This window comes from Berghia stephanieae, chromosome 1 (assembly GCF_034508935.2).
Source record: "Berghia stephanieae isolate SIO BIC M18660-M18661 chromosome 1, UCSD_Bste_1.3, whole genome shotgun sequence".
NCBI classification, from domain to species: Eukaryota; Metazoa; Mollusca; class Gastropoda; order Nudibranchia; family Aeolidiidae; genus Berghia; species Berghia stephanieae.
Window position 1 is genome coordinate 86,278,843 of NC_088360.1, and position 22,776 is coordinate 86,301,618.

At 35.1% G+C, this 22,776-nt stretch overlaps 1 protein-coding gene across 1 annotated transcript; it reads right to left on the bottom strand.

Annotated features, from left to right (window-relative positions):
* Window positions 1-466: 466 nt before the first annotated feature.
* Window positions 467-21,962, bottom strand: LOC144960100 (DNA primase large subunit-like). The gene is made up of 12 exons (XM_078893056.1): window positions 21,729-21,962; window positions 18,686-18,816; window positions 16,666-16,736; window positions 15,310-15,430; window positions 14,653-14,739; window positions 13,874-14,011; window positions 11,463-11,606; window positions 10,847-11,029; window positions 7,073-7,199; window positions 6,195-6,277; window positions 3,915-4,065; window positions 467-3,711 (listed from the first exon to the last, which is right to left on the bottom strand). The coding sequence occupies exons 1-12, from the start codon at window positions 21,892-21,894 to the stop codon at window positions 3,536-3,538; spliced, it is 1,578 nt and encodes a 525-aa protein (XP_078749182.1). The 5' UTR covers window positions 21,895-21,962; the 3' UTR covers window positions 467-3,535.
* Between the last annotated feature and the right edge of the window lie 814 nt (window positions 21,963-22,776).

A 22,776-nucleotide genomic window follows, 5' to 3' on the forward strand; every position in this document is an offset into this window, starting at 1 on the left:
AAGAGAAGAAGAAACGACATCACTATCGGATCGTACACCCATGCGAACATCATAGGTATATGATTCAAGGGTGATGCTCCCATCCAACCACCCGCTGGTTCAAGATTGCATAAACTTTTTTTATTCCAGAGGTGAGAATACAATGGTCGATATTTTTATTTCCGGGGGAAAAAAGTAAACTTCTGGGACAGCCATTATTATTTTTAAATTCCTAGGACAAATCCGGAAATTCTGGAACAGTAGGTATGTCTGCTAAGAAGCCAAACTAGAATTAAGGAAAAATCAACCAAAACTGAAGACCCTTGTTAATCATGAGAGGTCAATTGACCCATCATTCCCCAGGTCTATGTTACAGCCGTTCCCCTACCTAAGAGCTTGATAGAGACCTCAAATTAAAATTTATACTTCAAGGAGTGCACAACCAATCTTTCTATTCTAATAAAATAAGCAAGAGATAAAAAACTTATAAAATCATTATCACATTTATTCCATTCGATATACTTTGCACGAAAATAAATAACAGAAACTTGGTAGCAAAGAAATATTAAAACATAGGAAAACAGGGTCAATCAAGTTCTAATTCTCATCAGGTGTAACTATAAAGTATATGGTTTTAAGAGCTAAAACAGTATGTGCATCATATTTAGGTCATTACAATCCTATGGAAAAGCTGATGGGATGATGGATTCAGACTTTATATATGCACTTAAAAGTAATCAAGAAAAAGTAAGACAAAGGAATATGTTCAACATGGAACTTGAAGTAGGTTCCAAGAGCAATCTATCCATGTCTCTAGTTTAAGGCCACCCATATGTCTAAACCAGTCACAAGCATAAAATCTTGTCGAAAAGGGTACCTCACCCGAATCCTAATAAAACAATTATTTATTAAAACAATAATATATATATGTGATAAAGCATTTGAATAAAAAACTAACATTTGTGCTAAGCTACAATAGAGTGATGATTGACAAGTTTTATAAATTATCATTTCTCACAACAACAAAAAGAAACAAACAAAAACCATCAGACCAACGCCTTCCAGAAAAAGATCTTAAGCAGGGCCCAAATGAAAACAAATGGTCTCATTTCAGAAGAGCACAAAACGGACATGGAAAGGACAGATGAAATATAGGGGTAGGAAGTACAGTGCAGTCCATATAATTCGAACAAATCTTGATGTAATGGATTTTCCCCCTTTTATCTATATAAATTAATAATGGTTAAATTGAACTTAAACACTCATCCTTTTAATTCGAAGTCAAATTGAGGCCGCAAGTATTTTTAAAATCCTGATACGAGTTGCCACTGGTGATTCTTTGTCCTCCCTTCCTACTTGAAACTTTCAATGTGCAGTACAATCATGGCATGGCCTCATGCATGCTTGTAATACATTATCCCCTGAGGGAGAGGGCGGATAGGGGTAACACATTGTGCTGTGGGCAGTTGCGGGTGGGGCAGGGGTTACAGGCTTTAAATTGAATGAAACGGAAAAACCGAAAAGTCCACTGCCAGCTTTCCCCTCCCTATCTTGCTGTACTGCAATTGGCAACACAAAGCAAACATCACCCCACATTCACCAAACAAACCCCACTCCTTCCCATTCTCTCTCTTTCGCTTCTCGATAACACATACCACACATCTGTTCACTGTTGTGCATCAACTCTCTCCTACTCATCTCGATAACAATGCTGCCAGTCTGTTATGCATTCAGGCTCTCCCTCATTCTTCGTGAAAACACACATGGCGCGGGCCGTTATGTTTTAAGTAGGCTATGCATTGGACAAAGCTTCCCTTCTCTTTTTCGCAACAACACACAGCACTCAATAGGTGACAGTGACATTCACAGACTCTGGAAAGTAAAGAATCTCTGTTCTATTGTTATGCAAAACGGCTCAACTCTTTCTCTCTCCATCATGCACGATAGGGTACTCGACGACTTGCTCTTGACAACACATACACAGCACACAATTGGCTATCTATTGAGTTAAGCTAAGCTAGAGTGTGCAACTTGGTAAAAGTTTTCCTTCTTCAAATTTCATCAGTCTCGTCTCATTTTGTGAAATTAGTCCAACCTATTCATGTCATTTGCTTTATTTCTTTACGGAGTACCTTTACACCATCATAAGGTGTTGCAAGATGACATCAAATTAAAATTTGGTTACTCTCCTTAAATCGAATTTTGATAAAGTAAAGTCAGTAGTCATTTCCAGACAATTTTGAATAATCCGGACTGCACTGTACACCAAAAAGCTGTGGACTGGTCACAAAGATCTTACATAAATCATAAGTACAGCCAAATGAAATAATTCAGAGAGCAGAAACATCAAATATCACATAAGAAATGTTTGACATGCATTTTGGACAAATTATTTAAATTCTTTTGAGTTGACAAAATTCCTGTTGAAAGTGGGGAAATCGTTTTTGAGCTTTAGATTATTTAAGATGTCGATAATTCCAATTGAAATCGGAACTTAATTCAATAATGCCACCCTCACAATTACTGCTCTATTTTAACTTGTTGAAGAAAAAAATTCATGTTATAATGTGCTTGAAAACAATTTTGATTCCTTCTTTGTCTTAAGCATAATGCAAAACTGCCAAAGATCCTGGTTTAATCATTAAAATCCTTTTGTTAATTTTTAATTAGATTAAAAATTGCCCTTCTCAATTTTTGTTTGTTTGTTTGTTGCTTTAGGTCTCTCCCAACACAATTGAGGTTATATGAGAGACCGCTGAAACAAAAAAACAAGTAATCTAACAAAAATAGTACAAATGTAAATCAAAATCATAACCTAAAGATATCATAAGCTAAATTATAAATAACCAAGAACAAACAGGCAGAAGATTTACAGAAAAAAAAAAATCCCCTGTCAAAAATACAATCACAAACCAAAGAAGCAGGATAGGCTAGTAAAGAGAAGAAGAAACGACATCACTATCGGATCGTACACCCATGCGAACATCATAGGTATATGATTCAAGGGTGATGCTCCCATCCAACCACCCGCCCCTTCTCAATTTATTTTTATTTTAGCATTTTTATTCATGTGATCCATGAGTAATATTTATAGAGGATGGCTTTAAATAATAGTTATATTCCTGAAGGATGCTCTCAATATTTTTATACTAAGAGTTAAAAAGTAAATTTAACACTTTAAAAAGTGAGATGATGTGGCAAACAAAATATTATAGAGCTTGAAATCCCCACTTACAAACAGAAAAAACATAAGACAAAGGGGAATTGTTCAAACATGGAACTGAAGCACATAATGGGGTTTCTGGTGTTTTTATGCAGGGAACAATTCTGTTGCAGGTAAAGAAGTGGTATTATGGGGTTCCATTTTAGGTTTTCTCTTCAGTCCAAAGTTTTTATCCTATGAATCTCATATCGCTATTGAGGAGGCCAAAAAAATGTTTCAGATCTCACTAACTGATGGTATCACAAACACCAACATTCACTTTAATGAAAAAACTTATTTAAGACCCCTACAAATTAAGTTTGCTTTATTAATTATGCATTAGATCAATATTCTTTAGCCAGCAGATGAATCTAAAGCACTGAGTTGCTCCTCTGACAATCCCATATCATCATCAAAGTCATCATCAACAGTTTCAGATTTAATGGTGACCTGACTGGAAGGTGTATTAGACTGCTGGGAACTGTTGACTATCTTCACACCACGGGGGGTAGTTGGGACTTTAGTTATTCCTAAAGGGAGATATGAAGAGAAAAATATTTTCATTAAAAAAACAAAACAATTTAATAATAACAATAATCAAAGGAGAAAAAGTTACACACGGGAACAGTTTCATAATAATAATAATAATAATAATAATAATAATAATAATAATAATAATAATAATAATAATAATAATATAATAATAATAATAATAATAATAATATAAACTTACCATGTATTAATTTATAACTGTTTTCAAAATACTGGTTAGGATGTTGTATGAACATTTCCACTTCACTTGTACTGTCATTGATTCCATGGGATAATTCAAAGTATTTGGCACAAGCAACCTGGCAATGGCCACCTTTCGTGTATTTCATAATCTATGGATTAAAAAAAAATTATTAAAAATTGACATTCTGTTTGGATAAGTATTTGAGGCTTTTGTACTGCTTGAAATAATAAATCAAGATGAAAAAAGGTCCTTTAAGAAAAAAACAAAAAAGAAAAGAAAAGAAAGAAAGAAAACATTTGAACCTAGTCATAATCTTAGAAATAGACTAAAATCTTGTCTGCTTCACTTTAACCCTATCATTACCAACTATAGGAATATCGTCACATTCGTTACAATACAACCAACATTTTTCTTATTCAAAATTTTCTTGTACATCATAAAATTTAAGGAAAATGAACAGTGTGTTGTACAGCATGTTTTGCTAAAGAAATTATGTATTACAAGAACTTACTGCTATTGTTTGAGTGATAAAAAATATATTTTTGTGTTAGTTGGGTGTGAAGTTTTGGAGAAAATCCTGAAAACGGCTGGTAAGGAGAGAACACCAGCAGTAAAACGTGACTTGTTACCAAGTTTTAAATGAGGGAGGAAAAAGCAAAACAAAATAAAAACATGAAAATATTCTGGCAATGCACAGAATTGCAAAAAATAAAATTAAGATGTTTGCTTCAATTCCAAGCTTAAGAAGTTTGATAGAAAAGGAGCAAATACAAACAATTAACTTGGAAGGGAACACAATAGCGAACTGCACAGATATTGCTATCGAAGGTTTGTGTTTAAAGTAATTCTAGCCATTTCTATCCACCAGATAAATCATTCCAACACACAGTCTTATTGAGAGAATCTATTGAAAATCATCACCCTGTTGGCATTCTAAAAACAATTTTAAAAAAGCAAAGTGCCGTCAACTTCATTCATTCCATTGTTTGTAAACAACCAGCTATGTTTGTCTGAGGGGACTTTGAGTATGTGAAACAAATCCTGTGTTTTGATAGGTTAAAATCCACTGATTATTCTGAATGAGAGGTTGATAGGAATCAGATTAGAGCAAGCAATTTATCACTAATATATATGGACTCAGCAACTTGGTAAATTCTTTCAAGAAGCATAGTGAAGACAGGGGACTGCACCTCAATTCAAAGAAAACCAAAATCATGGACCTGAACAACAATCCTCACTCAACAGAGATAATGGCGGGGAAAGAAAAATGTTGAAAACTTTATCTTGGCTGATGAATAGGGACAAATGGCAAATGAGGTCAAGAGACAAGATGCATGGTACGCATCAGCTAAACTAACAACAATGCCCCTGGTGTGGAAGTACCAGGGAGAACCCCTTAAGAGAAGAGTCTCAAATCTGCATTTTCCCTATAACAACATAAGGCTGTGAATCATAGAAAATAACAAAGGCAAATGAAAAAAGAATAAAAATGCATTTGAGATGAAGCGCTATAGAAAGTTCCCAAGAATCCTGTGTACAGCCAAAACATTAAACATCTGCGTCCTGGAGAGAATAGGCATTAAATTTTTTAATTAAATACTATCTTTAAATACTACCTATACACACACACAAGTTTGGACTAAAGGCCAGAGGTATGGCCTATCTCAATTTATCAAATTAATATATAAAGTGTTGCTATTGGTTCTTGGTTGTATATTCTTACCTTTTTGTGCATTTGCATATATATATATATATATAATATATATATATATATATATATATATATATATATATATATATATATATATATATATATATATATATGTGTGTGTGTGTGTGTACATTGTCGCCATAAATTCTCAACTTTGTGTTTATACATTTTTATGCATGCCATGTCTGTAAACGAATTTCCATTTTTTTTGGATGAATAAAGTATATATTATTATTATTATTAAAACTGTCAGTTCATGTCAACCGTCAAGAAAGTGAAGCTTTCATAATTTGGTAACATCAAAAGACATCATTCATTTGAAAAGGTTTGCATGGAAGCTGTCTGGGACGGCAAGTGGAGCAGAGGAAGGCCAAGAATGTTGTCCCAAGACTGGAAGGGGAGTACAAGCACTGAAGCAGGACACATGGTCCACTTAAAAACCTAGAACTATTTGGGAGGCTACTACAAGGATCCGCCTTAAAAAAAAAAGAGGAAAGAAGACATATGGTGAATCATTTATTTGGAATGAGGAGATGATTTCAATAAAATTTAGAAATCAAACAAACCGTTTCTATTCCATCTTTGGGTAATCCTTGAGAGGAAATTCTCTGCTTGAGAAACTCTGTTTCAAAATGCCTGAAAGGACAACCTGGAATAGAATGCAAATGATTAGTTAAGAAATCATAATCAGTCAATCTCCCTAGGGCCTGTCTCAAGTCGTGAAGGGATGGATTTATTTAAATGCTGAAAAATATACCGTATCATTTTTATAATAAATGTGTGCACACCACAAGACACTCTTTAGCTCTGGGAGAAATAAATTTGGTATCAATGTTACAAAAGCACAACAGATTGAGACTTGATTTTTTTTTTAAATTGAGAGAGGAAAAAGGCAATCAAATGATTTTGATTAAGCTGTAATTAGGTTTTTTTAAATGACTGAAAAGAAAAAGCAGCAGATATCATTGTAAATTAATATCCCTATCAAAAGGATCATTCAATGCTGCCCATGAAAGTAAAATGAATGGATACTAAAATGAAAAGGTGTTTCTCACAAAGCTAAAAAACAAAAACTAACTATCACATCAGGAAGTTGTCTTTCTAACAATACTGAAAAACAAAAACTGACTAGCCACTGTCACCTCAGGAAAAGGTCTTCCTAACAAAAGTGAAAGCCAAAAACTGATTTGCATGAATGTTTTACTTTACTTGTATATATAAAAGGGAGTGATTTTTAATGTTCATTTAGTGATCAAAAATATATACAGAAAGCCTTGAATGCAAAAAAGTTGAAAATGTGCAGCATGTTATGATGAAGTTTCAAAATAATCTAAAATGTTTCCCTATAATCTTCCAATACAAATTTCTTCATATCAACCTTGAAATCTTTATATCAATTCTTCAACTTGTTAATCTCAGATAACAAACGTGTATTAATATTTACCATGGGAATCTCCTGCAGCTGGTGGGTTATTCATGATAATCTTCATGCATCCGAATGGGGTATAAGATGTCTTTTTACCCTCCTTTCCATAGTTGTAACGAATTCCATATGAATATTTTTTGTCAAACTGAAAAATTGTAAAAAGGTCAAATTATAAGTCGTTCTTTCCCATTCAACGAAGATAGAGATATACCCCCCCCCCCTCTCCCCCTTCCCTGATCCCATCCCACTTCTAAATTTACAAATATATCTAAACACAGTTATAAAACAACTATGTCAAAAATCCATAAGTCACTTCACAAATATATCTTACCTGTGTATTTGTGTACACACTGCCTGACAGGCAAGACTCGTCCAGTGCTCCTCTGTTGACCCATGCTATTGTGATATTCCTACATTTTACTTTGGACATTTTTATACTGACGTATTTGTGAAATTTTCAGTGTATAAGATGCATAAGATTTCAACAAAGGACATTTTAATAACTTGGAATTTTTATGATGGAAATCATTAAATATCAAAGGTATTTTCTTCACAGCCATTTTTTACAAACGTTCACCTTGATTTTTAGTATGTCTTTTTACCAACACATTGGTGAACACTTTCATCACAATATTAATAAGACAGGCCTCAGGGAGGCAGACGGAAACTAAATAAAATTCCAGTTATGATTACTCGTCCACCCCGCCCCGACTCATACACCCCCGCCAACCACCAACACTTGTTGTACCTGTATTAACCACAAAAAAATAACACGGCCGACAACATCATTATTGGTCTTTTAAATGCACAGTCCTGTTGTAATAAAACGGAAGAATTAAATAATTATTAAATGAGAACTTTGATATTCTATTTATAGTAGAGACGTGGCTTTCACTGTCTGGAGACAACCCAGTTGCCTCGGCAATGAAACCCCCTGGGTACCAATTTAATTTGTATCCAAGGAAAGACCAGCAATGGGGTGGCATTGGCGTATTGTATAAAACAAAACTATCTAAACATGTGAAAATCCTCTAAATGCACTGCAGAACAATGGAGTTCTTTGATCTGAGACTATCCCTCCAGAATGCAAAATACAACATAAAATTACCCAATATTATGAAAGAAATCAACAAGATGTAGTTGTGGAAAATTCAGAGTCCCAAAAAACCAATGCCAGCATCAATTACCTCCCCTTTTGAGACCAATCCCTCATTTCTTTCAATCTCAATGTTTCAAAACCATGCCAAGAAACTGTCACAACATCAACCAAAAACGTCAAAGGTATTAATTTGGACAACTTCAGAGGTGATTTAGAAACAATACTCACTCATCAAAATTCAATGATTTCTCCAGACCACTGAAATAATTGTCTCATTGAAACGCTTGACAAACATGAGCCATTCCAAACAAGGACTGTCACCAACCAGAAGTATGCTCCTTGGTATACCTCGGACATGAAAAAGCTAAAACAAAGTGTCGGAGAGCAGAAAGACTGCTGAAAACATCAGGTCTTACCATCCATCGTGAAATATACAAGAACACATTTCACGTCTGGAAGACAAAAAAAAAAAATAAGAAAGGCAAAGACCTAAGGCGGCTCCCATGCCTCTTTCAAAATTTGAAACTTCCAAATCCTGCAAACAATTAATGATCTACTTAGACATGGAAGATGCACTTCATTACCATCTAGAACCAACGAAAGAGACTGGCCAAACAAATTTGTCAACCTTTTTCAAGACAAATTTAACCCAGTGTCATAAAAGAGTTGATCACAAAAGCCCCCATTAAATCCTGCGACCTTGATCCTTTACCAGCACAGCTTTTGGCCAGCTCCACCGATACATTATTATCATCCATTACATCAATCATAAAATACATCCCTCTGACTGGCGAAGTGTTTTAAAAGTGCCCTTGACAAATCACTACTGAAGAAACCATCATTGGACCACAACGTATTAATTATCGTCCTGTATCAATTTACCTTTTTTGTCAAAACTTTTGGAGAAGATAGTTCTTACACATTTATCATCTCATCTTAAGAACAACATTTTGGAACAACCTTTCAAGTCAGCCCACAAACAGCCAGACGGCACTGAAACGGCCCTTTAAAATTTTTTTAATGATTTGTTCTTTAATGCCGATGCTGACCGTATCAATGTGTTATGCCTTTTAGATCTTCAGCTGCTTTTGACACCATTGGCCATGACATTTTGTAAAGAAGACTAGAAAATACGTTCGGCATAAAAGGAATTGCCCTTAAATGGTATACATCATATTTACATGATCGACGACAGAATGTCGTCGTCAATGGTGTTCAGTCAGAGCAAGTTTTACTAAACTTTGGAGAGCCACAAGGCTCTGTTCTTGGCCCTGTCCTTTTCACTTTATATATGCAGCTCTTTTCTAGTGTGATATCCAGGTTCAATCTGAGTTATCGTTTTTATGCAGATGATACGCAAATTTATGATTCAATACCCCTTAGTAATTTACAATTCTTAATAAAACGAATTTCGAGCTGTTTTAACGAGATTAAATCTTGGATGTACCAATACAAGTTAAAACTAAATGAGAATATAACTGATATCTTGATGTGTGGAAGGCCTAATATCCTTAAACAGGCAAATAAATCAGCTATTACTCTTGGAAATAGTACAATAGAATTTTCAAATAAAGCAAAAAACCTTGGCGTCATAATTTATAAAGATCTTTCCATGACAAGCCATGTGAATAACACCATACAATCTATGCACATAGAAATGAAAAAAATAGGGAAAATTCACCATTTGATAACAAAGCATATAGCAGAACTTTTGATTAATTCCCTTGTTTTATCCAAATTGGACTATTGTAACTCCCTCTGGTCGAATTTAGATAAAGATAAAATGTTTAAACTTAAGGTTGCTCAAAATAACGCAGCCAGACTCATTGTACGAAATAAACAAAAATACCAATGAACAACTCTCCTCTGTGAGCTACATTGGCTTCCTGTGGAGAAAAGAGTTGCCTATAAGATTTGTACTGTTGTCTACAAATCCTTGAGCACTAATAGTCCCTCCCAAATTAAAGGCCTTCTAAACATCTATGTCCCCAATAGAAACTTGAAGTCAAGCAATGACCAATCAATCCTTGTCAAACATAAGGCCTTGCTCGGATACATTGACAACTTTCAAATTTCACTTAAAGTTTTATCTTTTTACATTGTAAGTTGCTATACTGTTATCATGTTTTGTTTTATATCACTGTAAAACGCTTAGAGCCTGTGACAACGGGGTGAACCGCTATATAGATGTCATTTATTATTATTATTATCTAATTGCACCAAGAGGAACGACTAAGTCATCAATAAGCGTTTTTGACATTCCACAATATTTTGCAAAATTATTTATTTTCAAAGTATGCTTTATATCCATAGAATGACTTTTTAAAAACTTGATTGCGGTGATAATTTTGTGTCACCATCTTTAAAGTTGTGCCGTTCAAAGCATAATTACAATAGAACCAGAAAATCAACTTTAGCGGGAAAAGACTTAATAAAATTCATTTCCAAATTATTGGCTGTAAGTGTTGAATAACAACCTGTGAACTCCATATTGAGTATAAAGCAGACTGTCTGCTCTACATTATAAATCACTTTCAGCACAACAAAAATAACAATCCTTCATGTTTGAATTTTCAATCTCAAGGAGGACCAATCAATTCAAACAGATAGAAAATGTAATCCACAAAAGTTTCCCAGAGTTAATAAAACGACAGTTTCTAAAATCTTATCCACAGATCAACAATAAAACTTACAGTATCTGCATCCATACTTTTCATGAACTCAGTTCTAAAAAATTTGACAGCTTCTTCAAGTGACAAACCAATTCCCTTCAGGAACAGGCCATACTGGAGGCGGCTCCCATGCCTCAAATGATGCTTTTGTTTGAGGGAAATGTGAATATTCTGCATGCATAATGGAAATGATTTCTTTGACAGCTGTAGAAAAAGAAAGGAGAAGGGGGTGTGGTGTAACATTTGAAAAGAAGTAAAATAAGACAAGTTTACAAATTTCCTTAAATATTGAAGTTCTCTAAACCATTCTAAAAACATCCCACTTTAACCTATTAGAGAGAAAATCAAAGTCGTCTGTTGAACAGATTTTAATTTTCTAATTTATAAAATATACTTTAAGATCAAACATGTACAAAAACGCATTAATACATCCAGCTCTCAGAAACTTTTTATGTTTCAATGAATATTAAGAACTGGATCTCTATGGTAAATTAAAATGAGCCATTAAAGAAAAATGTTCTTAGATTATTCTACAATATAGGGAAACAGAATTTAACTTGAAAGTAACTTTGAGAAATGAGCTTTCACAACATCTGTACAATAAGCAAAGCACAAAACAAGTCAAAAATGTTATTACCATCTCAATCATATCAGCAGTGATAGTTCCAACAGGATTGTTCTTGACACCATAGTCCTGACCAAGGTATCGTTTGCTGAGACCACAAAGCATGGGAAGTAGACGATTGTCTTCCTCCATTGCAGGAAGAGTCCTTGCAGTTACCTTGCCAAATTAAAAAAATATTAATAAATATGACACAACCATTACATTAACTGCTTGCTATAATCATACCCTGTTTTGTTTTTGTTTGTTTTTGAGGGTTTTACGGCACTTGCAACACATTAAGGTCATATCAGCGCCAGTAAAAGGGAAGAAATGGGATAGTAAAAAGTTTCAGAATTACAATTAAAGCACCCAAGAGAAGGCAAGACAAAGGGGAACTGGGAACAAATAGGGATCAGATGTAGATTCCAAGAGCACATCATCAAAGTACTTAGTTTGGGATCACCTAAAAGTCTCATCCAGACACAAGCACAGGTCCCAACTAAGAGGAATACAGTCAAATGTTTACCAATCATATAATATAACATGTAAACTAAACATAATACAATGCATAACAAAGAGATTATTTACAAGGAAAAAAATATCATCTCCCAAAACTATAATATACATTCAACTGTTTGCCTCCCAGCCAAGGAACTCCAGCCAGGGTCAGGACAAAACTAAGTAATCTCATTCCAAGACAACGACAGGAAACAATTGGAAAACGGGTATGGGGGGATAGAAGACACAGCATGTACCTCCCTGCCCACTATGGTAATCATACCCTTTTTTTTTAAAAAGGGTTTTACAGCTCTTGCAACACATTAAGGTCAGATCAGCGCCAGTAAAAAGGAAGAAAATGGGATAGTAAAAAGTTCTAGAATTACAATAAAGCATCCAAGAGAAGGGAAGACAAAGGGGAATTGGTTCAAATAAGAAACAGGTGTAGATTCCAAAAGCACTCTATCAAAGTGCTTAGTTTGAGATCACTAAAAGTCTCATCCAGACACAAGCACAGGTCCCCGCTAAGAGGAACACACTCAAATGTTTTACAAATCATATATAATATAAAGAAAGCATAATACAGTGCATAACAGAGAGATGATTTACAATGATAAAAATATCATCTCCAAAAACTAAATATACATTCAACTGTTTCCCTCTCAGCCAGGGCATCTGGCCAGGACCAGGACAAAACCAAGTAATCTCATTCCAAGACAAAGACAGAAAGCATGTTGGAAAACAGATATAAGGGGATAGAAGACACAGTATGTACCTCCCTGCCCACTATTTATTATGAGGTCATTTTATGGTACCAAAAAAAAAATCCCAATTACGTATTTGAGGGCCCACGTCTGAGTTAGTTGTAAAATGAAAAGAAGAGAACAATTCCTACCCTTTTGAAGGATGTGTATCTAGTGCTTGACACGGGAAGCTGTGTAACTTCACTCCTGTTTGTTTGTGTTAAATGTTTACGCTGATTCTTTCGTTTCTTTGGATTAATTCTTATAGAAGAAGAAGAAGGAGAAAAAGAAGAAGAAGAAGAAGAAGAAGAAGAAGAAGAAGAAGAAGAAGAAGAAGAAGAAGAAGAAGAAGAAGAAGAAGAAGAAGAAGAAGAAGAAGAAGAAGAAGAAGAAGAAAAGAAGAAGAACAACAACAACAAGAAGAAGAACAAGAAGAAGAAGAAGAAGAAGACGACGAAGAAGAAGAAGAGGAGGTGGTGCGGTTGTCTGAGAGCTTTTGAAGAAAAATATATATTTCGAAGAAAAATAATTATTTCGCATTATTTTTATTCCGTCTCACAACCAGACGGAACTAATAAATCATAGGAAAAAAGGATTGAGACATGGAGAAATGCATGTGTGTCAGTAGCAAAATAGAGAGAAACCTTCTGGTCCGAGAAGCTCCGACACACTTCTGTGTGTGCGTTATTTACTGACTAGGTGTGTGTTCGACGACTTGCGCGAACTTCGCACCCTCTCTCGCTGGCTGTGAATACATCCACATCTCGTGGGGCGTGTAGGTGGCATGATAATATTATAGCTAACTGATAGACGGCTAGTTTTGTTTTGCGACAAATAAAATTTTTTTTTTTTTTTTTAAGTTGTCATTTGAAATGGAATAAAATCTGATTTTTTCCAGGAACGAAATAAAAGTCTTTTATTTTCTTTTTTATTGGTTCTGTTCTTTGACGTTATGAATTTTATTTTTACTATTAATTTTTTTTTAAAAATATTAGCACTTATAGAGCAAAATCGTACTGTCAGAAATCCGACAATAGTCGGAAGATTTACAGGCCTGTTACATATTACCCCATCAAAATCATTTAAGCTCAGATATTAATACAAGAAGATCAAGCTTTCAATCTCTTGGAACTGTTCCCTACCTCAAAACATATATATAATAGCAGTGAGTTACTTAAAGCCTGGTAATCATAAAACACTTACTGCCAAGGCATGTGACAACTGACTTCTAAAAACTGACAGCAGAATAGAAACAAGATCCTCGGTTGGAACATATGCATATCCGTCTTGAAGGTAAACCTTCCTGTCTCTTACAAGATCCAAAGCCTCTGTAAATGGAACCTTAAATGAAAAATATTTATTGATTAAAAGCAAAGTACCACTATTAATTAGAGCACTAACGCAAATCAGTTTTAAAATATGATGTGAACAGATCACATGTGACCAGTCGCCTCAAAAGGGTATTATTTTGGAATAATTTAGAAAGTGACAGTTGGATTCATAGCCAGAAATATGAGACTTGAGCTAATATTTCTCTTTTTATAAAGAAGAAAAAAATATTTCTAAAAGGGCTAAAAAAAAAAATTAAAAGTAAAATGTCATATCTCTGATGATTCTAATTTTGAATTCACTTGTCATCTGGATCACCTGAAAGAGGCAAATTTTAGGGGCAGCATGGCTCAATGGCAGTCTTTGCTTCATACCTGAAAGGTACTGAGTTCGATTTCCCAACAAATTGTGTGAGCTTGAGCAAGTCACCATGCCCTAGCTCGATTTGCGGCTGATGCCTGGGTTATTCCAGTCTTCCCTTGGAATAGATCTTAAAGACAAATTTCCCCATGGGGATGAATAAAGGGAATTTTTTTTTTTTAAGTCACATATAGTTCCCAAAAGAAAGAAATCAGTGCAATACGGAACATGATTAAAAGCTTTAGAAAAGTGAAAGTAACTTTAACATATCTTTAAGTATCTAAAATTTTTACTTTGTAATACTCCAAACCCTCAGAGTTACTCCTGTAATCTGGTCCGTCGAGTTGATCTGTAACATGCTCCTGTTCTTTCTCTGAGACCTGCAAAGCAAACTTAGAGTTAGTAATTAATTTAATTCAATTGTACTTGTTATGTCTCAGTCATCCTGTGATTCATGTATCTGTATTATAGTAAAATTGTAAAAATGTTGAATAATGTTCACAACAAATTTATTATATTATGCAAGGGGAATAGTTGCCCATTTATATTTTAAACTCGTCTTTTCTACTGAAATGCAAGAGTGAAAGAAACCAAAATAATGTATTTACTTATACTTTTAATCTCAGTTTGACAGGATAAAAGAAAATTGGATGGCTCTCATAAAGCAGAAATATATGCACAATAATGTACCCTCGGCCTAATTTTAACTACAAGTAAAAATGCATTTATATATTTTGTTTTCACTTGTAGGTATGAGAGTGTTCGATAACGTTGGTTAGAGCTAATATAAAATATAAATGGATTCACTCACTTATATGGCCGAAATGGTGTTTCAGCCATATAAGTGAGTGAATCCATTTATATTTTATATATATATATATATATATATATATATATATATATATATTTATATATATATATAATCCCACCTTTAAATGATGAGAACTTACTGGAGTGTATTTCAACTTGCTGCTTTCTAGAAATTTAGCTCTGCTATCATTTTTTTCCTGTTGAAATCGAAACCTGAAAAGGTCCAGTTCTTGCATTAGAAACCACCGTCGCAAATCCTCACTGATAAGATTTAAAAAATAGAATGCAGAGTTATTCAAGTGCAATGGGAGTATATTTTTTTAGGGATCATGATGTGGTGGTGGTTGTAGTAGTAGTGGTCATAGAGATGATGGTGTGGTGGTGGTTGTAGTAGTTGTGATAGGGATGAAGATGTGGTGGTAGTCTTAAATATGGTGTCGTGGTGGCTGTAGTAGTGTTGGCATGGATGATGATGTGGTGGTGGCTGTGGTAGTAGTAGTAGTAGTGGTAGGGACGATGATGTAGTGGTTGTAGTAGTAATCGTGGTAAGATGTGGTGGTGGTCTTAAAGATGATAGTGTGGTGGTGGTTGTAGTAGTTGTGGTATGGATGATAATGTGGTGGTGGTTGTTGTAGTAGTGGTGGTAGGGATGATGGTGAGGTGGTGGTTTTAGTACTGGTGGTGGTAGGGATATTGCTATAGTGGTTGTGGTGAGTCTTTTTAAAAGGCAGAATTGTGATGGTGATGGGCGGAGATAAACCACCATTTAGACGGAAGATGGGCTGTGGAAACCATGGATGATGATGTGGTGGTGGCTGTGGTAGTAGTAGTAGTAGTGGTAGGGACGATGATGTAGTGGTTGTAGTAGTAGTCGTGGTAAGATGTGGTGGTGGTCTTAAAGATGATAGTGTGGTGGTGGTTGTAGTAGTTGTGGTATGGATGATAATGTGGTGGTGGTTGTTGTAGTAGTGGTGGTAGGGATGATGGTGAGGTGGTGGTTTTAGTACTGGTGGTGGTAGGGATATTGCTATAGTGGTTGTGGTGAGTCTTTTTAAAAGGCAGAATTGTGATGGTGATGGGCGGAGATAAACCACCATTTAGACGGAAGATGGGCTGTGGAAACCAACCAAACTTGATAAAAATATTACACGACTCTCGTAAATTACAGAATGCTTTCTTCACAACGAAGCAATGTGAACTTAGAAATCAGTCTCAAAAAACCAGTTTTATTTAGTAATTTGCCTTGGCAATGGACTAAATTGTCTCTCTCTCTCTCTCTCTCTGAGAGAGAGACTCAGTAAAATTTTCTCCGCTCTATAAAAATGGAGCAGTCTTATGAGAGTTATCTTATGAATTCAAACAACATTGGATTGAGTGGTGCTGGAAGAGATGGACAATGACAAAGTAAGAAATCGTGAGATACCATCTATGATATTTACAATTAGCCCATAATACTCTATTAAGAATTCTGAAATCATTTGATATTAAATACTTACGATCTGCAATACGCCAGACGAAGAATGAAATGTGAAACATGGTCTTTCCTTCTGTTTTCGAGGTCTTCTTCCTGTGGGCAAAAAAATTTTCAATTTCAAAAATTGGGTGGTTTTAGTTTATTTAACTGCCTCTGTTAAAGAACTGGAATCGTAAAAAAGAGAAAAAAAAACAAAACAAAAAAAAAAAACTTTTCTTTTGCATCTCAATAGAAAAGTATTCATATTTTATTTTGCAGACCATGCAATATAAACCGGAAATAAATAATATTAATAAACCATTATTTATGATTATAATGCCGTATGAATTTGTGAAATTGAGACAGTTGTTAAGTGTATGTGAGCTAAAAAAAGAAAATAAAGAGAGGGAAATGAGGGTTTTATGGGTATCTTCCATGGATGGTGATTGATTGTGCTGAGTCATGAACACTTTTGATCAGGAGAAAAATCACGATTATGTATTGCTATTTTCCATCGGTACTGTCATCGTAACCACCAAGCATATCATTATCATCTAGAATCATGGATGAAAACAAGTGACGGGTCTGAATGCTCAAATGTGTTTCTCCAATAACCATAAATATGAAATTGATCAGTGAGGTCTCACAAAAAAAAAGAGAAAGAAAAAGAGCAAAACCTGCTCAAGCAACATAATAAAATACCTCTTATATAACCATACTTCAATGACTTAAAGAGGGAAAAGCTGTATTCATGGGGAACAGTTCAATAATTTGAGTACATAAACTACCCTGCAGTAACTAATAAAAGTAAAATTAATTAAAAAGTGAGAATTCCATAGTTATCAAAAACAAAACTAGCTAATCCAATCCCGGTCAGGAAAGCTTTTCTTTGACAATCTTAAAAACAAGTAAACAAAGTCTTAGAAGCTCACTAACAGTCATGCCCGTACATTTCTCGAACTTACATGCATGAAAACAAAGGGAGAATCATAAAGCACTATTAAACTGAGCCATACACAGATTAAATCTGTATTAGTAGCAAGACTGTAAAATCTCAAACACCAGTCTCCCAGTTTTGTCCAAGTAATAATCAGTCTATAGTCAACATGTCTGTCAATGGTTTAGCAAAGCAGCAAGTGAAAGCAAAGGATAGGCATTAAATCACAAGCTCAGAAACTAATCACATGGTGATCATCAAGGAATTCTTAACACCAGCAAATTAGAAGCCAGCGTATGTTGCCATCTTTTTTTAAAAAAAACAGCTTTTAAGGAGGCCCCTCCCCCCACCCACCAAACCCTCCTCCCCAATAGGTATACAGAGGAACTTGAATACAACAGAGATAGTGGGACTAGCAACAACAACAACAAAAAACCTCTGTTGTAGCCATTAAATCCATGCATATGGAATTTGGAGGGAAGAAATACTGAGGAAAATACACACACAAAAAAAAAGAAGAACCACAAGGAACACATTACAAGTTACCTAAGTAAATAAATAGTAACACCCCCCAATAGTACACATAATAACTGCAATTCGCTCACTGTCACCTCATCTCCGTTCCCTATAAGTTGTAAGTGTCATGTGTGCCTTCCTCTTTTTTTCTTGAGTATGTAGTGTTTCTAAACTGGTTACCAAACTTGCAACTCACACCCCGATTGTAGCCGTGTTCCAAGAAATATTTCCCTATATAGCCATGCATGAATTATACAGGCTGTAGAACGAGGATTTTAAAATTTCCCATTGTAGCCAAGCTTCCATTGCAACTGAGGCCGTAATACGTGAGCTGTACCATATTGAAACTGGCTTCTTCATTATCAATTTTCACACACCCTCCTCCCGTTCTGGCATCCTAAAACAGTCAATCATTTCCAAGGTCACAACATGCAGTCATTTTATTTTACCCTCTTTCAACAAAAAAAGTATACTTTTTAAAACTATTTAGGTGAAATTAAAAGTCCATTTAAATTTCACACCTTTCTCCACATTTTTCAAACCTTGTATTTTATTCATGATTTTATACAATGACAGTCTTATTTATATGAAGAAAACAACTTTTACTTACATCTAACAATTGACGCCTAATTATAAAACTGTCTTTAAGTTTGGTAGCACAAATTTCCTTCTCCACAAGTTCATTATATTTTTGTGTTCCTTTCTGATGAGTTATTCCAACTGTTTCAATTGCTTTCAAGACTGAAATGGCAAAAAATAAATAATTAATTCTTGTTACAAAATGCACAACACAACAACAAAAAAATAATAATGCAGTCGACTCCACTAAATCGCACATCCTTGGGAGTTCAGGTTATTATGTTGATTAAGCAGAATGTGCAATTAAGCAGAGAAGCTAAAAATAGCATCTAAGCGCCAGCTTTCATTTGCTATTCATGTAGGACCTTCACTTCTCTGAGTTTTCCACAGGCTTAGAACTGTCACGTTCAAGACATAACCTCATTAGAATGTTTGTTTTTTAATTATTTCTTTATTTGGATTGTTTTTTGTTTTTTCTTCTTCTTTTTAAAAATCTTTTCTTTTTCATATGTTAGCGACAACAAAATGTGACATTATTGTTCATTGGAACAGTAATCAAGAAGCGTTGATTGCTTTCTATTCTGTGCAAGCTGTTTATAAACCTTTGTATCCAATCCTGCCAATGTAGATCATCTGTCAAGTATTCTTCTTGGATGAAGTGACATAGTTTTTCTGCCGTGTCAAGTTTTTCAGTGTTTGTCATAGGTGGTGTTACACATTCTGTTGACTCATCCTCATCTTCATTATCTAGGCATTGAACGCAGTCCAGTGGTTCCTGAGATGTCAGTTCACTGCTGATGGGTATATTGTTGTCCATTGTTACGAATTAATCGAATGCTTTGGCCGAAAAGTTGTGGAACGAGAACATCATCGCTATTTCATATGGCTGCTGGTTGTCACTCCAATCAAGGTGTAGTGATTAAGCAGAGATGGTGTGCAATTAAGCGGAGCGTTTATATATAAAAGATTCCATTTTCCGGGAATGTGTAGAGTATAAGCGGAATGAACTGCAATAACATAGCCAACATATTTTAAAGCATGCATCAAACAATACAATAGACATCCGAAACACAAATGGAATAGCTAAATCTACCTAAAAATACAATAAAGGTATTATCATAATAATAGGAAATGTTGAAAATTTGATAAAATGACTGCATTTCTAAATTTTAGTCATTTTTATAATATAAAATCTGGAGTAAAAATGTAAAAAATTTTCAAGTTTTTTTCTAAATTGAGAGAGCAAAAAGAACGGCTGTGCTTATTATTACCAATAGGTGTTGGGGATAGTGAAATTTGCCTCTTCCCAACCAATGTTGAAGATCAGTCCACTCCGGATAATCGCAACACCTTGGGATCAGCGAAAATGTTGCGATTAACCGAAGTTGACTTTCCTGTCCACTATTGCAACATTTTACACATATATGTAAAACTCAAACCAGTTGTTGTAAACAATGTCCTTAGTCCATCATAGACTGAGCAATTTGATGACACAAAAACCATGTGGCAGCCCTCTATAGGTTTGTCAACCAAAAGCAGCTTTGATGCAAGCCGATATTTTATTCAAATTGGATTAACTTTCACTCTTTTGTTCTCAACAATTGTAAGAGTCAAAGAGATTAGCCGTGATGATAGACATTAAGCTCTCATTAAACTCAGTCACAATGCACAGTTGTCAATCCCAAAACAAAGGATATTGCTCAATCTCTCTTTATGTCATTGTCTACCTGTTGCTAAGACTATGCCCAGCCCCCTCCCCTCCGATTTAATGGCCACAGATTACACCACAAACCCATACTGCAAAGCCTCACCCTCTTTTGATTCTAATAGAGTGATGACACACTGCTGTAGCATTAAATCCCGCTCACTCTGATTCTTCAACCTGTCACTATTTCATCCATGATGAAATTTCATCATGATATTTTGCTTGATGGATTTCTTGAATTTATCACTTTTTGAGGGACGAAAATTTGTTGCGATTAACCAAATTTTGTTGCAATTAACCAGTGACTTTTCTATAGAATTAATTCCGTTTCTTGGGAAATGTTGCGAATAACCGAGTTGTGATTATCTGGAGTGAACTGTAGTACAATTTGCCTATTCCCAACCGGTGATTGGATTAGTACAATTTGCGTATTCCAAACGGGTGTTGGTAAAGTATTTAACCTAAGAAGTGACACAGGACCAAAAAATTGTACCCGAGGTTCCATCTGTGGTGACAGTGACAGGGCCGATTAAATCGGCTCATTTTCAAATGGCTCAAATATAGAACATTATTCTTATAATACTGATAGAACTGCAATACATAGAAAATAGTTATGGAAAGGAGGTATTATGGATGCTAGCTTGGCATTTTTAATTCTTTTCGTTTTTGGAACTCTTTGGAAAGTGATGCCTAGAAACCACAAACTTGTAATGTTGGAATAAATATGAATTTTCAATCTTTAAGAGCATAGGTAATAATTTTAACCTAGCCAGTACTTTTCTTTTCTCTTTTTTTCTTCATTGATAGTTAGGGTTGGGGGTTGGGTGCGAGGAAAGGGGGGGGGGGTGTCAAATCATGCATTGTGGTGTCACGCGAAGGGGCGTAGCCCGCAATCTCATCACATAGTAAAATCATCATAATAGTAACATAACTTTGGAACCGTTTATCCAAGATCTAAAGGTAAAGTATCGTGTTAGTGTTAGATGTTTTTAGAGGTCTATCTGTCTGTAAAAAAAAATATTTTTAATGTTTATTTTTGAAAAAATATCAAACGACAGTCCTGATTTGATTTGATGGAGTCGGCGGAGTGCACAGTATCAGTATGAGTATGAGTATGTATGAGTATGAGTATGAGAACTACAGTGGTTAGTGTTCGTGGGAGATCGTTTCAACTACCTAACTAAACCAATGCCAATACATTTTTTTCCATTACAAGATTGCGCAACATCGCAAAAGTCAGACGGGAGTGAGTGGACTTGAGTAAAAAATCAGTTCATAGTCATAACTCCCGAGAACTAAGATAACCGAACCCTCCTTCATTTCACCTATCTACTATCTATCCACTTCCAGTCAGATTCAGATAGTCTACCTTTCAGTCTTTCCACTGCCAGTTCTTCGAACTCTTGGAGTGAAATTGTGTCCGTTGGAGGCTCTGAGTAAAACTGCAGGCGATGTGGATACTTTTCATTCACCGAGTTTCTTATAGTATCAATCAGTTTCGCCCTTGATCTAGTTGGTTTTTTACTAAAATCCATTGTTGATCTTCACTTCCATTCATTCACTTGTCAACAAAGTTTAGTTTTCCGGAAATCTCCCGCCACTCAAATTTCGTTTCGGAATTGTTCAATTTATATTTGTACCATAATATTATGGTCCATCAACCACGCTCGACTCCAAGCCAAGAAGAAGAAGAAGAAGAAGAAGAAGAAGAAGAAGAAGAAGAAGAAGAAGAAGAAGAAGAAGAAGAAGAAGAAGATGAAAAAGAAGAAAAAGAAGAAGGAGAAGAAGAAGAAGAGAAAGAAGAAGAAGAAAAGAAGAAGAAGAAAAAGAAGAAAGAAACGAAAAAGAACACAAACATAGAACAAGCACTACTATGACAAAAAAAAAATAAAAAATTAAAAAAAAACTTCAGCATTTATTTTGAGAAATATCCACTAAACGTGCTCAAAGTGTGTTAAAGGATATACTCATTGACCAACTGTTCTTATCAAAAATTCAGATGTCGTTTGAAACCTTGGTTTCTATTTTCACACTCACCTAGACATGCGATCAGATATTATAACAAAGTGCTGTCAAGTCAGGCGGTAGGTACATAGCGCTCTCCAAATTATATGCAGAATATGAAATTTTATTGATGCCGAAACATGCATAACACTCATCCATGCCCGTGTTACCAGCCGCTTGTATTATTGTAACTCTCTGCTGTACAGTCTACCATAAACATCGCTGAACAGAGTACAGTTGATGCAAAACAAAGCTGCTCGTATAGTTACAAAGACAAAGCCTTGGGACCATAAATTGAGCTTTTATACAGCGCAATATCCACTAAACATGCTCAAAGCGCTTTCCAAGGGGTCCCTGGCCAACAGCAACATTTAACATTTAGGACGGGACATTACGCCTATTAGGCGCCTTTC